The sequence below is a fragment of the Sinocyclocheilus rhinocerous genome, unplaced genomic scaffold (assembly GCF_001515625.1).
Source record: "Sinocyclocheilus rhinocerous isolate Xijiao unplaced genomic scaffold, SAMN03320098_v1.1 scaffold891, whole genome shotgun sequence".
NCBI classification, from domain to species: domain Eukaryota; kingdom Metazoa; phylum Chordata; class Actinopteri; order Cypriniformes; family Cyprinidae; genus Sinocyclocheilus; species Sinocyclocheilus rhinocerous.
Genome location: NW_015639768.1, coordinates 4,432 through 21,632, shown reverse-complemented (window position 1 = coordinate 21,632; position 17,201 = coordinate 4,432). Strand labels below are relative to the sequence as shown.

Genomic DNA, 17,201 nt, shown 5'->3' with positions numbered 1-17,201 from the left:
TTATGTAGTTCTGCACAGGCCACTCCCATGATAGTTGATTGACAAGGCCGTCTTACCTTCGACCCGCCCTGAGTGAGCTGTTATCAGTCCGCCATTGTGTTGACTCCGGTGCAGGGGAAGACAAGAATGTCTCCTATTAAGCAATTGTGGTGTTCTGTTGTTGGATGTAATAATGAACATAGCAGTCGTCATTTACTCCTGACATCTGAGCCACTGAAGACGCAGAGGATTAACGTTACTTTCATTTTGAAGGGAATGCGCCGATCCCCGATCTGCCTAAATGCGTCTATATTCGCGCGAATCATTCGTGATCGAGCTTCATCTACACAAGAAGTGAGTATAAGGTTTTTTATGAATCTTTGCAAATCGCCTTTCCTAATATTAGCAAGTTTCGCAGCTAAAGTAAACGTTACTGCTGGTCACCCGAGAAGGGTCTGGCTGCAGATTTGCACTTGCACTGTCAGACTTGCACTCTCAGACACTTGCGCTTCCGCAAGTGACGTCACTTGCAGTCTTTATTTTTTATTTTGTTCTATTTCTTGATTATTTTTTTGTTTGAAACACGTAATGTAGCTTAATGGACAAAGACAATGATATAAAAGAGCTTTAGAAAGTTTATTCTATATGGAAAAACGCTTAACATGAAACTTTGCGTGTTGCGTTTATTCTGGGCTCACCTGTACATAGTTATGTATATTTTAATAATGAAGTTTTTCTATTATGAGAACACTTCTCAGAGTATCACAACCTCTGACCTGAGCCCGTTCAAAGTTATTAGTCCAGAGTGTAATCAAAGGCTCATGTAGAGTTAGAATGCTGGTGCTCAAGTTAATTAGATATCATGACAAACAGAAAGAGTGTGTTGGTCTGTAGTCGGTCACTGAGACTACAGCTGCTGTGTAACCCGTGTACTCTTGGCCGGTTGGCTCAACAGCTGCGCAGAGCCACCATCTCCAACCCCATTACTGGTGTTCTAGAGACTGCCCAGTATCGCATCAGCAAAAGGTAAGGCTCCTGTTGGCCTGTAGCACAGCCAACCCACCAGTTCTCCCTGCTGCATGCTGGAAAAGCAACTAGAGCCCAGACAAAGGGGATTTATATCACATGCATAGTATGGGTGGGTGGTCCAAAGTCAAAAGTTTGGAATAATGAAAGATGTCGCTTATGCTTACCTCCATGTATTTGATTACAAATACAGTAAAACAGTAATACTGTAAAATAACATTACAAATTAAAAGAACTGTTTTCTATTTTAATATATTTTCAGATGTATTCCTCTGAATTTTCAGCAGCCATTACAGTCTGCAGTGTCACATGATCTTTTAGAAGTCATCCTAATATGCTGATTTGCTTTCCACAAAAATATTAAGCAGCAAAATCTGTTTATAAGCACTGATAATAATAAGAAATGTTATATTTGTAGTATATTCTTTGACATAATTGACATAATTCTACTGTTATTGCACAGTACATACCAGCCACCAGCCCATATGCATAATAAATAGATATTTTTTTGCTGTTCTTGGGAATGTTGCTTTTCCACTGCTTCTTTACACACAACAGGTACATAATCAGTGAACTCGGTAGCAGTAGCAGTTCAACCCAGGCAGAAGCTATCCGCAGTGTTACATTTAAACCACCCATGCAGTCCAAGTCCACAGTTGGTGTAGTTCAGTATAACAACAGAATATAGTGACAGCACCTTTCACCTCTCTCTTTCTATCTCCTCTCTTTTTCTCTGTGCTGGCTCTATAGCTCAGGCGCGCCACCGTGCATGACCCTCAAACTGGCAAACTCACCACCGCCCAGTACAGAGTCTCCAAGAGGTAATGGGTCAAAGATGAAGGGCAGAGGTCAAATCTGTCTGCTCCCCCTATCCCTCTTTAACCAGAATTCCCTTCGTTGGCCTCAGTCTGTTAAACAGATATTCAAATATCAGTTTGGTGTTCTTCCGACAAAAAATGCATACAGATGTGGAAAAACATAAGAGTAAGTAAATCAGTTACTGAAAGAGTTTAATTTTCTTAGAAACTAGTGAAACACACTTCAGGGGTCAGGACATGTCTTTACATAAATACACACACACACACACACACACACACACATATATATATATATATATATATATATATATATATATGTAGTGCTGTCAAAATGATCGCGTTAATGCAGACGATTAATCTTTCCAGTTGAACAGGGTTAAAAATATTTCTTGACAAGAAGTGTTTATTTAGTCGCAGAACATCTTTACGACCACATCAAATGTGAGACTTTTTAGACGCGCACACTCCAACTTCACCTCAGTGTCAAACGAACACAGAAACGGTACAGGTTACGAGGTAGCTTCAGGAGAACAACAGTGAACTGCAGTCAGATGAGATGTAGTCAGGCCTTATGTCAGAAAAATGGATTTTCCCGTCCTGTCAGCCGCTATACTGTGCTCGTAGCACGCGCGCACTGTAGCCTGTATCATTTCATAATAAAGCGTGAATGAAACTACGAGTATACGTGTGAGATCCGTGTCACTTTCAGCAGCGGCAGCTCTTATAGTAATAGCAGTCAAATAACTTAAAAACCAGCTGCTGTGATCTCTGTTAATCAAAGAAAAAAAGAGGAAATCAGTAACTTTTGTAGCTTTAAGGATTCATCTATATTTAATTTAGTATTTAGTGTTTGATGACTTTATTCAATTTCTGTATATTTCTTACTTGCTGAAGGGCACAGGTAAATAATGGGTTTATGTGAAGATTGTTTTAAGTTCACTTAAATTAGAAGTTATACTGTTGAATTGCTATAATCAATGGTTAAATATTAGGGAAATTTTTTTCCTAAAGACATAAGTAACATTGGTATCAGTGATACCTTCAGTCATAAAATTTTTTTTAACAAATATTAAAAATATACTTTATGCTGTTTCTACATTAATTTGAAGATTGAATGTGAAATTATTGCAATATAAAAGTATATTTAAAAACTTTAATGTTAGGTGGGATTAATTGCGATTAATTTCAGAAAAAAATGTGCGATTAATTAGTCATTTTTTTTTAATCGATTGACAGCACTCACTGTATATATTTACAAATATATTTTGTTATGTTTGTATTATTTTAATGTTATTTTTAAACCTTAAATAAATTATTTTATAATATTTTTGTAAAGTTTTTGCACAAAATCATGATAATCTGTCCTTAAAAAATTTTTTAAAGTCTAATAAATGTTAAAATTGATAGCTCTCAATTATACTGTAATGCTGAATGGCTATAATCAATGGTTAAATATTAGGGAAATTTTTTTCCTAAAGACATAAGTAACATTGGTATCAGTGATACCTTCAGTCATAAAATTTTTTTTAACAAATATTAAAAATATACTTTCTTTATGCTGTTTCTACATTAATTTGAAGATTGAATGTGAAATTATTGCAATATAAAAGTATATTTAAAAACTTTAATGTTAGGTGGGATTAATTGCGATTAATTTCAGAAAAAAATGTGCGATTAATTAGTCTTTTTTTTTTAATCGATTGACAGCACTCACTGTATATATTTACAAATATATTTTGTTATGTTTGTATTATTTTAATGTTTTTAAACCTTAAATAAATTATTTTATAATATTTTTGTAAAGTTTTTGCACAAAATCATGATAATCTGTCCTTAAAAAATTACTCATAAATTTGCCTATGTTTGACATTATTATAATCAAAAAACAAAACAAACACCTTAAATGCTTTTATTAATGTGAGGAGCTCATATTAAAAATGAGGATGATTTCACACGCTGTTGCAAAATTTGAGAAAACTCGTGATACATGCATAACCTCTGAAATGATACTACGGACTGCATGGGTGCCTCTCATGATATAAAATTCAGTTTTACTATTTAAAGTCATTGCTGCCTTTGTAAATTATTTATAGCATTTCTGTAACCTTGGCCATTTCATCACAAACTCACCTGTTCGAAACCAACCAAACACTGACTCATTTCTGTCAGTAACTCACAGACTGATTCACAAGTTCATGAATATACAGTATCTAATAGCAGCAATTTAAAAGTAGCAATTTTGACATGCTTGGCGGTGATGAGCTCTGCACGGGCACAGTCTATCTAAATCTATTACCTGAATGTTGCATACTAACAGTACTAAAAGTTCAATCACATACTAAACATAGCTTTACTTTATTGCTGAATTCTAATTCTGCAGCTGGATTTGTTCTGTTTTGAAACATTATAAAATGTTATACAGATTCAAATAGTTCTCAATAGGAATATGAAATTCATATGTTGTTATTGTCTCTTCACTCAGTGCATGGTTGGCGGCCTATGAGAATCCAGTTGTGGATTGCATAAACCAGCGCATAGAAGACATCACAGGCCTCGATGTCAAAACAGCAGAAGAGCTACAGGTAAGGTTCATGAGGCATTTAATGCATGAGACTGAGAATAGTTAGGTTCAGTTTTTTTGAGTTTATACTTTCGTTCTCGCTTAGGTGGCAAATTATGGTGTTGGTGGACAATATGAGCCCCACTTTGACTTTGGACGGGTAAATACAAAGTTCTTTAATCGTTACCCTGTTACATTGAGAATGCAAGGTTTTCACACACGCAACATGTCGTTTTAACTTTTTTTCCACCAGAACGATGAACCAGATGCCTTTAAAGAGCTGGGCACAGGAAATCGAATAGCAACTTGGCTGATCTATGTGAGTAGGATTTGATTGGTTCTTCTACTCTCATCGTCACTTCATTCACTGTAAAACATGGGCTTTGTTGCAGATGAGTGATGTAGCTGCAGGGGGCACCACAGTCTTTCCAGAAGTTGGAGCTACAGTAAAGCCAATGAAGGTGCATTCTATTAGTCTATATATATATATTTTTTTTTTTACAGAAACCATATATATCACAATATACATATTTTTGCTAGAAATTTGATGCCAAAATGATTAATATTTTACCTGCCCTTGTGATAAAGAAGTATAGCTTAGCATACTTTTCAATTGTGGAAAGAATATTCTTAAGTGTGAACTGAATGACATGGCTGCCTTTTCTATTAATAATTGCCACTTGTTTGTGTCTGTGTTCAGGGTACAGCCATCTTCTGGTATAATCTGTTTCCCAGTGGAGAGGGAGATTACCGCACGAGACACGCAGCTTGTCCAGTACTGCTGGGTAACAAGTGGGGTGAGTGTCTCAGACACAGTGTATTGTCAGGAGATTTTCTTTATGCTCTGAATGGATAATGCTTATTTTAGTAATTATGTATTTCTATATAAAAATGGCTTTGTATGTGTTCCTCCTAATGTGTATATACTGATTTTAACAATAATTAACTGACACTAGTTTTTACTAATTATTATTATAATAGGCATTTTCCCCATGACCCCATTACGATTATAAATATACCTTGTTAAAATAACATATTATTCCATAAATAATATGAATTATATTAAAAGTCTTCTCTTTTTCTTAATATATTATGTTAGATATATCATCTAAAATTGTCAACGATGCTTTACATTTCTTTTCCAATAATTCATGCACTTGAGCAAATAGTTAGTGATGTCAAATTAAACGATCAACCCTTTTTCTTTTATTGCTTTATGAGTATTTTCTGCAAGCACATTTTAGTTGAATCTTGCATTAAAAAGCATCTTGAAAGCATGTTATATGCCACCCCTGTTACCATCATAATTATTGTTTATAAAAATAATGAATTTTTCCATAAATGAAAAAAAAAAACTCTTAAAGACTTCATCATCCTTTCAGGATGTGAACACATAAAAAGTTCTTCTCATTTTTAATGACTTTGTCTTATCTATTATGTTTAGTTTGTCACAATCTTAAATCATCAACTGTTACCATCATTGCATTTATATTTTCTAATAATTCATGCACTTAATCAAATAGTTATTAATGTCAAAATAAACTATCAACCATTTTACTTTCTTCATGAGTATTTCCTGCTGTATTAGCAAATAAGCAAAACGTCTTGAAGTCATGCTGTGTCAACCCTGTTACTACCACAACTGTCCCTTGTTAAAAAAAATGTATTAAATCAAATTTTTGATTGTATTCATTAATCAGATAATAGTTAGTAATGTCTGTTTGAACTATCGATGCTAACTTCTAAAGCTTCCTAAACTTTATGAACTTTCAACCCTGTTGGTTTTCTGAAGGCAGCCTCACCATGCATTTAGCTTGAGCTGGCACAATGGATTTCTTAGAGAAATTTCAAAAAACAATCTGTCTGATGTCTTTTCCATTCTCTCTTTCTGTCCGTTAGTGTCAAATAAATGGATCCACGAGAGAGGTCAGGAATTCAGGAGACCCTGCGGCCTGAAAGAGGCAGATTGATCAAACACCTCCACCATCTTCCTCATGCACTCCTCCCCCTGGACTCTGAAAAGATGAACAGCACCCTCCCTGCTGTTCATGTCCACTGTGTCCGCAGCAGCCAACATGTGACCTGTCACATTTATTTTTAACTGAAGAGTATGTGTGTGAGCTAGCCTACAGTTACATTACCTCTGTTAGTGCCTTTTGTCATTGCACACCAGGGCTTCAAAGGATGGAGCTATTCCTGACAACACTCCTTTACAAACAGGCCTTTAACCATTGAGCTGTATAATGCTATCATATCAGCATATCTTCAACACTGACAGTCAGACCAAAGTGACAAATGTGAGAAAGAACATAAAATGCTTGTTTGCAGTGTTCACAGAATGATAGGGGACGGTCTAATAAAAATGAGTTTTCCAAAATGAATCTTTTTGCTTCACTATTGCCCTTCTCCTTTATTATAACTTTTTTTAGTCAAAATGATTAGAACACTAGTATTTTCAGCAGCTAAAAATGGTTTTAAGTCAGTTATTTCTATCTTTTGCTGTAGTGTGTCAGTAGGAAATATCGGTTTCCATTTTCCAAACATTCCTTTTGCCATTAATTGTAATAATCCAGTGAGATTTTTGTCTGACAGCAACCAGTGCTCCACACAGAGATCTGATCTCACAGTCATCCAGTCTTTCTGGAATGACGTGAAGATACAGAACAAACTGAGACAGACTAAATCCAGAAGAACTGTGGAAACGTCTCCAAGATGCTTCAAGAAACCTACCTGCAAAGCTACAGTACTGTTAAAAGTTTTAGGCACTTGTCTAAAAATGCTGTAAAATGAGGATGCTAGGATGATAAATCAACATTTGGTGTGCACTTAATCAAATAGTTATTAATGTCAAAATAAACTATCAACCATTTTACTTTCTTCATGAGTATTTCCTGCTGTATTAGCAAATAAGCAAAACGTCTTGAAGTCATGCTGTGTCAACCCTGTTACTACCACAACTGTCCCTTGTTAAAAAAAATGTATTAAATCAAATTTTTGATTGTATTCATTAATCAGATAATAGTTAGTAATGTCTGTTTGAACTATCGATGCTAACTTCTAAAGCTTCCTAAACTTTATGAACTTTCAACCCTGTTGGTTTTCTGAAGGCAGCCTCACCATGCATTTAGCTTGAGCTGGCACAATGGATTTCTTAGAGAAATTTCAAAAAACAATCTGTCTGATGTCTTTTCCATTCTCTCTTTCTGTCCGTTAGTGTCAAATAAATGGATCCACGAGAGAGGTCAGGAATTCAGGAGACCCTGCGGCCTGAAAGAGGCAGATTGATCAAACACCTCCACCATCTTCCTCATGCACTCCTCCCCCTGGACTCTGAAAAGATGAACAGCACCCTCCCTGCTGTTCATGTCCACTGTGTCCGCAGCAGCCAACATGTGACCTGTCACATTTATTTTTAACTGAAGAGTATGTGTGTGTGTGTGTGTGAGCTAGCCTACAGTTACATTACCTCTGTTAGTGCCTTTTGTCATTGCACACCAGGGCTTCAAAGGATGGAGCTATTCCTGACAACACTCCTTTACAAACAGGCCTTTAACCATTGAGCTGTATAATGCTATCATATCAGCATATCTTCAACACTGACAGTCAGACCAAAGTGACAAATGTGAGAAAGAACATAAAATGCTTGTTTGCAGTGTTCACAGAATGATAGGGGACGGTCTAATAAAAATGAGTTTTCCAAAATGAATCTTTTTGCTTCACTATTGCCCTTCTCCTTTATTATAACTTTTTTTAGTCAAAATGATTAGAACACTAGTATTTTCAGCAGCTAAAAATGGTTTTAAGTCAGTTATTTCTATCTTTTGCTGTAGTGTGTCAGTAGGAAATATCGGTTTACATTTTCCAAACATTCCTTTTGCCATTAATTGTAATAATCCAGTGAGATTTTTGTCTGACAGCAACCAGTGCTCCACACAGAGATCTGATCTCACAGTCATCCAGTCTTTCTGGAATGACGTGAAGATACAGAACAAACTGAGACAGACTAAATCCAGAAGAACTGTGGAAACGTCTCCAAGATGCTTCAAGAAACCTACCTGCAAAGCTACAGTACTGTTAAAAGTTTTAGGCACTTGTCTAAAAATGCTGTAAAATGAGGATGCTAGGATGATAAATCAACATTTGGTGTGACCATCCTTTGCGTTTAAAGCAGCTTTTGCCCTCTGTGCACTTGCGCAGAGTTTTTCGGGTACCTTTGCAGGTAGATTTCTTGAAGCATCTTGGATATATAACCACGGTTCTTCTGGATTTAGTGGTTTTCGGTTTATGTATATGCTTTATTTTACAGGATTAATTTTTTTTTTTCCAAGGCCATTGTTAGATGCCAGTGTTTCCTGTCATAGCTATGCAAAGATTAGATTTCAAAAACATAGCTATTAAACGGTTTCTTATGATTTTGAATCTGTATTTACTGCAGAATGAAAGCGGTGCTAAAGTCTGATTTTGTGGTGGCTGTGCTTTAAAATTCAATTAGTATCATCTTAATTTCAAATGAAGGAGGATTTTGAAAGTCTGACAGTAGTAAGTGTTGAGTACTAAGGTTAGCCCTGCCTGCTTTAAATGTTTCAAAATGATTAACAGATGAAAACATTTGTTAGAAATTTAGAAAAGTAATCAAATGTAATCTGTTACATTACTTTAAAGTAAATGAAATAGTTACACTACTTATTGCATTTTAAATATGATATATTGCAATCTGTAATCTATTACATTTCCAAAGTAACCTTCCCAACACTGCATTACCCAGCACATTAACTGAACCATGTTAGTACATGTTGATATCAGACCAACCAAAGATGTTCTGCTAGTCTTGGTTATGTACATATGATGGGGCTTATCCACTTTTATTTTTTTGGAAGTGCTTATACATAAGCCATACATAACCAACAAAATATCAAACCCTTGTTTTAGTGCAGTGGTTGATTGACAGCTGAGTAGGTGACGAGTGACTCGGGAGCGTGTCCGAGACACAATTTTTAATATAATAGAAAAGTAACTGGAAAAAATATTTTTCTAGAAAAATTAAATATATTAAATTTTATTAATTTAGTGAAAAACATTTAGATTGTTGCTTTTTTTACTTTGCTTCAGCTCTTTTTTGGTAACCTACAACAATGTTTTTTTTATTGTAATGATGTTTCCTCTTTATGTACAGCTTTCATATATCTTTGGAATTCATTTTTATGCAGGAAAATAACATAAAATGACAAAATGAATAATTGCAATTTAGTTTTTAAATTCAAAATGACCCGAGGGCCTGCTTGATGACATCAAGTAAATATACCAGAAGATGGTCTGTGCTAGTCTTGGCTATGCATCTATAATGATGATTATCTACTTCTCTATTATCTAGTTTTGCATGATGAGTTTCTTATAAAGTCACACATAAAAATCAATAAAATCAATGATTATTTTATTTCTTGCATTTAACATTAACCTGGCAACAATGGCTTTTTAGTTAAAATGATGTTGCCTCTAAAAAAAAAAAAAATCATACTTCATGTACAGCTTTTTAAGTTCTGCATATATACTGTGGTATAATCAGTGTTGGGAGTAACGCGTTACAAAAGTAATGCATTACAGTAATGGATTACTTTTTGCTGTAACGCAGTAGTGCAAGGCATTACTAATCAATTTTCAGTAATATTTTACTCGGTACATGTTCAGTAACACTTGCGTTACAACCAGGGGTTAAATTGGGATTTGTTATGTGTGTGTTGTTTGATTATACTGATTGGACTTGATTAGGAAAGCCACACACCTGTCTATATAAGACCTTACAGCTCACAGTGCATGTCAGAGCAAATGAGAATCATGAGGTCAAAGGAATTGCCTGAAGAGCTCAGAGACAGAATTGTGGCAAGGCACAGATCTGGCCAAGGTTACAAAAAAATTTCTGTTGCACTTAAGGTTCCTAAGAGCACAGTGGCCTCCATAATCCTTAAATGGAAGACGTTTGGGACGGCCAGAACCCTTCCTAGAGCTGGCCGTCCGGCCAAACTGAGCTATCGGGGGAGAAGAGCCTTGGTGAGAGAGGTAAAGAAGAACCCAAAGATCACTGTGGCTGAGCTCCAGAGATGCAGTCGGGAGATGGGAGAAAGTTGTAGAAAGTCAACCATCACTGCAGCCCTCCACCAGTTGGGGCTTTATGGCAGAGTGGCCCGACGGAAGCCTCTCCTCAGTGGAAGACACATGAAAGCCCGCATGGAGTTTGCTAAAAAAACACCTGAAGGACTCCAAGATGGTGAGAAATAAGATTCTCTGGTCTGATGAGACCAAGATAGAACTTTTTGGCCTTAATTCTAAGCGGTATGTGTGGAGAAAACCAGGCACCTGTCCAATACAGTCCCAACAGTGAAGCATGGTGGTGGCAGCATCATGCTGTGGGGTTGTTTTTCAGCTGCAGGGACAGGACGACTGGTTGCAATTGAGGGAAAGATGAATGCGGCCAAGTACAGGGATATCCTGGATGAAAACCTTCTCCAGAGTGCTCAGGACCTCAGACTGGGCCGAAGGTTTACCTTCCAACAAGACAATGACCCTAAGCACACAGCTAAAATAACGAAGGAGTGGCTTCACAACAACTCTGTGACTGTTCTTGAATGGCCCAGCCAGAGCCCTGACTTAAACCCAATTGAGCATCTCTGGAGAGACCTAAAAGTGGCTGTCCACCAACGTTTACCATCCCACCTGACAGAACTGGAGAGGATCTGCACGGAGGAATGGCAGAGGATCCCCAAATCGAGGTGTGAAAAACTTGTTGCATCTTTTCCAAAAAGACTCATGGCTGTATTAGATCAAAAGGGTGCTTCTACTAAATACTGAGCAAAGGGTCTGAATACTTAGGACCATGTGATATTTCAGTTTTTCTTTTTTAATAAATCTGCAAAAATGTCAACAATTCTGTGTTTTTCTGTCAATATGGGGTGCTGTGTGTACATTGAGGAAAAAAAAAATTAACTTAAATGATTTTATCAAATGGCTGCAATATAACAGAGTGAAAAATTTAAGGGGGTCTGAATACTTTCCGTACCCACTGTATATATAAGAATAATATGCATGTGTGTTTTGCAAATATAATTTATTCTGAAGCAATATTCTCATCAGTTTTCTATCAGCTGTGACATAAATCTACGTGTTTTTTATATTTTATCCAAGGGTATTTTTTTTTTACCTTTGTAGAGGGCATTTTCCCGCTAATCTCATAAATACGTTCATTTCAGATTTTTACATTTGATCTATAAATTAAAATATAATAATGTGATTATCTATACGTTATCAAATTAAATCATTTACGCTGAAAATTACAACTGCATTAAATAATATTATGAGATTCTTTTAAATATTTTTTTGAATATACAAACAAGAAATGGAGGAAATGATACTTTTCAACGAAATTAAAACGCCAGTAGTGAGCGTTTAATGAGTGAGTCATTGAGTCGTTCATACCCAACTGCTAGCACTCATTCAAAGCACCACATGTCACAAAGGGGCAGTACCAAGGATGATGCATCCCAAGCAACCAAACACTCCCCCTTTTATAGGCACACAGGCACTAATTGGCTCATGAAACTTACCCAACTGACCAATCATGATAAAGTATGAACACTGATAGGTTCACCTGACTGGGCAACGCCAGCCAATCACACTGGGTCTACACCTCACTCTACCACACATGGGCTAATGAAACTTTGACTCAACCGATTCGTTCAAAACACGGAATCAATCAGCAATGAATAGGCTGTTTGCTGTGAGGTCTGCTGTGTTCCGCCTAAAATGTAAGTGACCTAATATTATTGTATTTTCTTATTGAACTGTTTATAGAACTATTGAACAGTCGTAATGGTGAAAACGTTGTGTGATGTTGCCTAAATAACTGTATTTTAAATATAAAAACTTTCCATTTTGAATTTTTACCTCAGGATGCTGAGTTTCTTAGTGTTTTGATTTCTCCTGGAGAGGCTGTGGGAGCCTCGCCTCAGCAGCGCAACGTTATTCCGGCGTCAATAGATGCATTATATACGGTAGCTATATCCACTATTAGCCACTTACTCTAAATGACCTCCAGCTCTGGTATTACCCACCACAGCCAGCACTTATTTACAATCAGGCTCCAGCTCCAGACAGATTCTTTTGTCATTCTTTTCTGCTGTGGATGCCGTACAAGCTGTGGAGGGTTAAGGTTCTCTGTCCCAATCCTGCCTGTGGACAACATCAGCTGACAGGAGGTGGTCTGCACAAAAGGTCACGGCAGGTTCTAGACATTGACAGAACGTACAACATGGTCACAGAAACCCTCATCTGTACCAAGTGTAGAGCCTCGCATGTGTCCTGGAGTCAGACTGTCCTGCAGCAGCTAGATCTGGGCCATCGCTCTGAGTTTCAGGTCATCCTCACGCGGAAGTAAGTACACTTTCATTCCTCATCCAGTTGTTAGCCCATCATCACATATATAAGCAAATACTTTACAAATCAAATATCTAAAATATATGAATGTGTGGATTTTGCATTTCCTAAGGTACGCCTGTGATATGCGGGTCATCCGGCTCCTGCGTGAGCGTGGCTTAGGCAACAGCCCCACGCGGGTGATCAAGCAGCTGCGTGAAAACCACAGCGAGCAGTGGCTCCATCGTCTGGCCCGGTACACCACCCAATGCGTTGACTTCCTCAATCAACCCGGGGTGATGCCAGTAAAATTCCAGGAGCCCCCAGAGCCTACAGTGGTGCCAAGCTGCAAGTGGCTGCTCACCGTTTACAGCCAAGACATCCTGACAAGGCTGGATGAAATCCATGCAAGGATAACATCCACCTATGGCTCTGTCTTGAAGATGGATTCTACTAAAAAGGTTAGTTGTGGATTTGTTTATTAATGCTGTTGTTTATATACCAGCATGGCACTGTATTTTACATGGTGTGATGTTTGATTATATTTACAGCATGCTTCATATCATGTCTTATTACAGATCACCAAGAAGCTGGCTGGGACAGCGAGGGGAACGGGACTCTGGCTTACCTCTGTTGGCAATGAGTTTGGTCAGGTGCTCATAAGTGTGCTGACAGCCCAGGAAGGAGCAGGACTGGACATGATGGTAGACGGTCTGGTGAAAAGATACCAGCAGGCTGGTGTGGATCCACCTGCTGTGTTGTACGTGGACTGTGGGTGCTGCACCGAGGTGGGCGAGACCAAGCTGAAAACCAGATTCAGAGGCTGGCCAGATCTCGTGATACGCTTGGACATCTGGCATTTTATGCGCAGGATTGCCTTGGGGTGTACAACTGATGCCCATCAGCTGTACCCCATCTTCATGTCACGGCTATCAGCATGCATCTTTGAATGTGATGCGGCTGATGTCTCTATGCTTCGAAAAGCAAAGAGAGAGCTGTTGATGTCCCAGGGTTGGCCTGCGCTGACAGATGACGATGCCAACAAGCATCTGACCAGGGAGGAGCTGGCTCTACATTGCCGGAGGAGGACCCGTGGAGAGGAGACTACCATCCTTCACCTTGAACGACTGCTTACCGAGCTCCTGAGCAGCAAGGGCAATGACTCCCTGGGTGTTCCTCTCCTGGACCGAGAAAGGATGGAGCACATCTGGAGTGTCCAGAAGAAGCACGTCAAGTGTATCCAAGACCCCCCTGGTGTTGCGCTCTATACTGAGACCGGGAGCTTAACCAAGGGAGGTGTGCTTCTGAAGACATACAGATGTGCCAGAGGCTCCACTTCTCTTGAATCCTTTCATTTACACCTTAACCGTTTCATCCCAGGTACGTCTTTGTCACACACACTGTGCGTATGTAAAGAAAGAACATTAAGTGTCTTTGTGTGTTTAACACTCCCTAAAAACTGTTGTGTCGGTTTACAGGGACCAGTGCAAACAGTCTGAACTTTCAGATTTATTTGCTGGAGGGTCTACACCGGTGGAACCAGGATCGGGAGGCTGCTTCGCTGTCATCGGAGCCATCAGCTTTGCGCAGCTACACAGGAGAACTTGTTCACTGTGTAAACCGCAATTATGAAAAGCTGTTTGGCAGGAAAGTGGTCCCCACGTTTTGTCCTCCTGCACGTTACACCGGTAAGAAAATTTTATTATTGTTAATTAACTTGCAATTTCTGTGTAATCTCAGTCGATATTTTATATTTAAGCCTATGAAGTCTACTGTATCTGTGTTTTAGACCTCTAAATTATCAACATGATCAAATTTTTTTCTTGAAACATGCCCTCTTGTCATCTGATTGATATTTTCTATCAAGTAAAAGGCCTTTCAGTATAATTGTACAAACGTCTACCTTCAGCTCATAGTTCACATGTCATTTTGCTGTGAAATCTTTACTATTAGAAAGTAATTGTTATTTTTAGAAAGAATAACTTGGATATTATTAGTAATATTTGGTGACCATTTACTGTACTGAGTATAGGTTTATGGCCTCTGAATTTTTTTTTTCTCTTCGACTATGAGCTCCATGTTCTCACACTTACACTATATGAGCTACAACAAATGCCTTATGTATCAAATATGATACACAACAATTGTATTTAATTCCTGTTTGTTTTTATTCCAGGTGAGCTCATTGGAGTGCAGTATCTGTTCCAGCAGACTGGACAGGCATTGCAGGACATGAACCCAGACTCTGAAGAGACGGCAGAACTCATCGAGGACCTTAATGTGGAGGAGCGAGAGGAAGATGAGGGCTTCTGTGACATCAGCGAGGATCACACCATTGCAGATCCAGAGGTTGTTCTGTCACCACCCTCCTCCACACTGACACTGGGTTCTTCCACCCTGGTTGACACGGCTGACACGGCTGTACTGGGTTCTACATCCCCTTCACTGGTCCCTGACCCCACACAGTCTCCTTGACCCTCAGGACCCTCAGGGACTGCTGTCTCACCGGTTCCCTCTGAAACATCTGTTTCACCACTCCCCTCAGAACCAGAGGATGCTGGTCAGGATGATGATGAAGAGATGGTAAGTGCCAATCCTCTGTATTTCTTTCAAATAAATTAGAATAATTCAAACAAGGATGGATCAACATCTACTTCTTACTACTGCTTTAAATCCAGACTTTGCTCAGATTTTAAACTAAAGTCATTAGTAGGCAACAAAGATGCATCGTGTCAAATCAGTTTTATTCCGTTAGTGCTTTGTACTATACAGATTGTGTGAAAATAACCGAATCAATGGAACTATGCATCAAACAAATGTGATGGGAAAAAATTTATATTTTGTGCTTGGGGTTTATTAATAGGCTGTTGACTACCAAAATGTCCCGGGATATGAACATGTGGACAGGCTGGCAGAATATCTGGTGGAGATCCGGGGTCACAAAGCCCTCAGCCTGACCAATCAGGAAGCCAACATCATAATTGCACTTTGGCAGAACCTGGATGACCGGGACAAGCAACGGTTGGTGTATGCAGCTCGACACCAGAAGAGACTGCTGAGTGGACGCTTCAGAGTACCAAAGAGGCCCACTCACACCCCTGGAGTAGAGAGCACCATCAGAAGTGTGCTGGGTGCAAGCAGTGCACCTGCTCAGTGGCCTGACTGTTGCCGTCTGGTGGAGACCATCTTCATCAGGCTTTGCACAATTCACCCAAGCCCCAAAAGAAAAGGCAAGGGAACGCTGTCGAGATGGTCTCTGATCCTCCAAGTTCTAAGGAAGAACTGTCTTTGAACATCAAATTTCACCCTTTCTTTTCTTCATTTCTCCTTTTTCTTCTTCTCTTCTTCAACAGACTATTGTTCCCCAGCTTGAGCGCAGCGCCTTAGACCGCTCGGCCACACTACCCAGTGGGTCCTTGTTCCACTGGCCGCTTTGTCCGGTGGAATGGCCGCCCCGATGCTGACTTTGCTGAAAAACTGCAGTCTAATCCTGTTTGCGTAAAACAAACCTAATCCCAAGCAAGGTTAACGCTTTCGGCTGTGTTGCTGGCATCTTGTTTGACTTGCATGTACCTGGCGGGCCTGGCTGCCGTCAGGGAAAGTGTGCTCTCACAATATTTTCAAACCTTTATCGAGTACACGCAGGACCTCCCGCCCTTGGTTAAAACCACTGCTGGCAGTGGTGGGATTTGAACCTACGCCCCCGGTGAGACTGGAGCCTAAATCCAGCGCCTTAGACCACTCGGCCACGCTACCCCAGAGAGCAGTGCTTTTCGGCCCTTCCACCCTCCAGAAATAGAGGCAACGGCAGCCGTGGAGCTTTATCGCAAAACCCATCGAGTGCGGCCAAGGAAAGCTCTTTGCTAGGCCATCGCAGCCACAAGAGTCTTCCAAAAAGGTTGCTCTGGCAATGGTGGCATTCTAACCCACACCCCCGACTGAAGCCTTAATTCAGCGCCTTAGACTGCTTGGCCACGCTACACCATGAGGGGGCTTTCCCTGGGCTGCTTTCCACCAACTTTGTCCATGTCGCGCTTCGCCACAAGCGAATGCCTTGAATTTCTCCAAGGTAAAGGCCTCCTTCTTGCAGGGGTACGCAGTCCTACTCCTGAAGGCCCCCCTTCCTGTGGACTGCAGGTCCTTTTCTGATCAAACACACCTGAATGTGCTATTCAAGGCCTTTGGGGCTGTCGTGAAAACGGAAGCCAGCTGTGTATTAGCCGTTGTACTCAAAATAATTTTTTCCAAATGTTTTTCACCCAAAACTTTCAATGAGTTACATTGGCTTTTTCCATTCTTTTAGACTACTTACTTACTTACTTACTTACTTGCATGACAGAAACCTGGCTAAAACCTGATGATTACATTATTTTAAATGAGTCTACCCCCCAAGATTACTGTTATAAACATGAGCC

At 39.3% G+C, this 17,201-nt stretch overlaps 2 protein-coding genes and 1 non-coding gene across 4 annotated transcripts in view; 2 read left to right on the top strand and 1 right to left on the bottom strand.

The window, feature by feature from the left end:
* The window catches only part of LOC107751705 (prolyl 4-hydroxylase subunit alpha-1-like), a 19,633-nt gene extending 12,869 nt beyond the window's left edge, over positions 1-6,764 (top strand). Inside the window, exons 9-15 of one of the 2 annotated variants that reach the window (XM_016567460.1) lie at positions 1,756-1,826; positions 4,306-4,405; positions 4,490-4,543; positions 4,637-4,702; positions 4,776-4,844; positions 5,084-5,180; positions 6,283-6,764. In XM_016567460.1, coding sequence (XP_016422946.1) covers positions 1,756-1,826; positions 4,306-4,405; positions 4,490-4,543; positions 4,637-4,702; positions 4,776-4,844; positions 5,084-5,180; positions 6,283-6,353 — 528 coding nt within the window. In that variant the 3' untranslated portion in view covers positions 6,354-6,764. Of the gene's footprint in view, positions 1-934; positions 1,006-1,755; positions 1,827-4,305; positions 4,406-4,489; positions 4,544-4,636; positions 4,703-4,775; positions 4,845-5,083; positions 5,181-6,282 lie in introns of both variants that reach the window. The other variant, XM_016567459.1, reaches the window with a different exon arrangement.
* A 5,369-nt stretch (positions 6,765-12,133) lies between these two features.
* Positions 12,134-16,250, top strand: LOC107751710 (uncharacterized). Its single transcript, XM_016567464.1, has 9 exons — positions 12,134-12,151; positions 12,446-12,804; positions 12,920-13,247; positions 13,365-14,166; positions 14,265-14,474; positions 14,963-15,247; positions 15,278-15,369; positions 15,650-16,054; positions 16,140-16,250. Exons 1-9 carry the CDS (start codon positions 12,134-12,136, stop codon positions 16,248-16,250), a joined length of 2,610 nt encoding a protein of 869 aa, XP_016422950.1.
* Positions 16,251-16,460: 210 nt separating this feature from the next.
* On the bottom strand, positions 16,461-16,542 carry trnal-uag (transfer RNA leucine (anticodon UAG)). The gene has a single exon. It is a non-coding gene; the product is annotated as a tRNA-Leu (tRNA).
* Between the last annotated feature and the right edge of the window lie 659 nt (positions 16,543-17,201).

Coding starts and splice junctions, on each gene's coding strand:
- LOC107751710 (XM_016567464.1), top strand. Junction 13,248..13,364: donor AGATGGATTCTACTAAAAAG/GTTAGTTGTGGA, acceptor GTCTTATTACAG/ATCACCAAGAAGCTGGCTGG. Junction 14,475..14,962: donor TCCTCCTGCACGTTACACCG/GTAAGAAAATTT, acceptor TTTTTATTCCAG/GTGAGCTCATTGGAGTGCAG.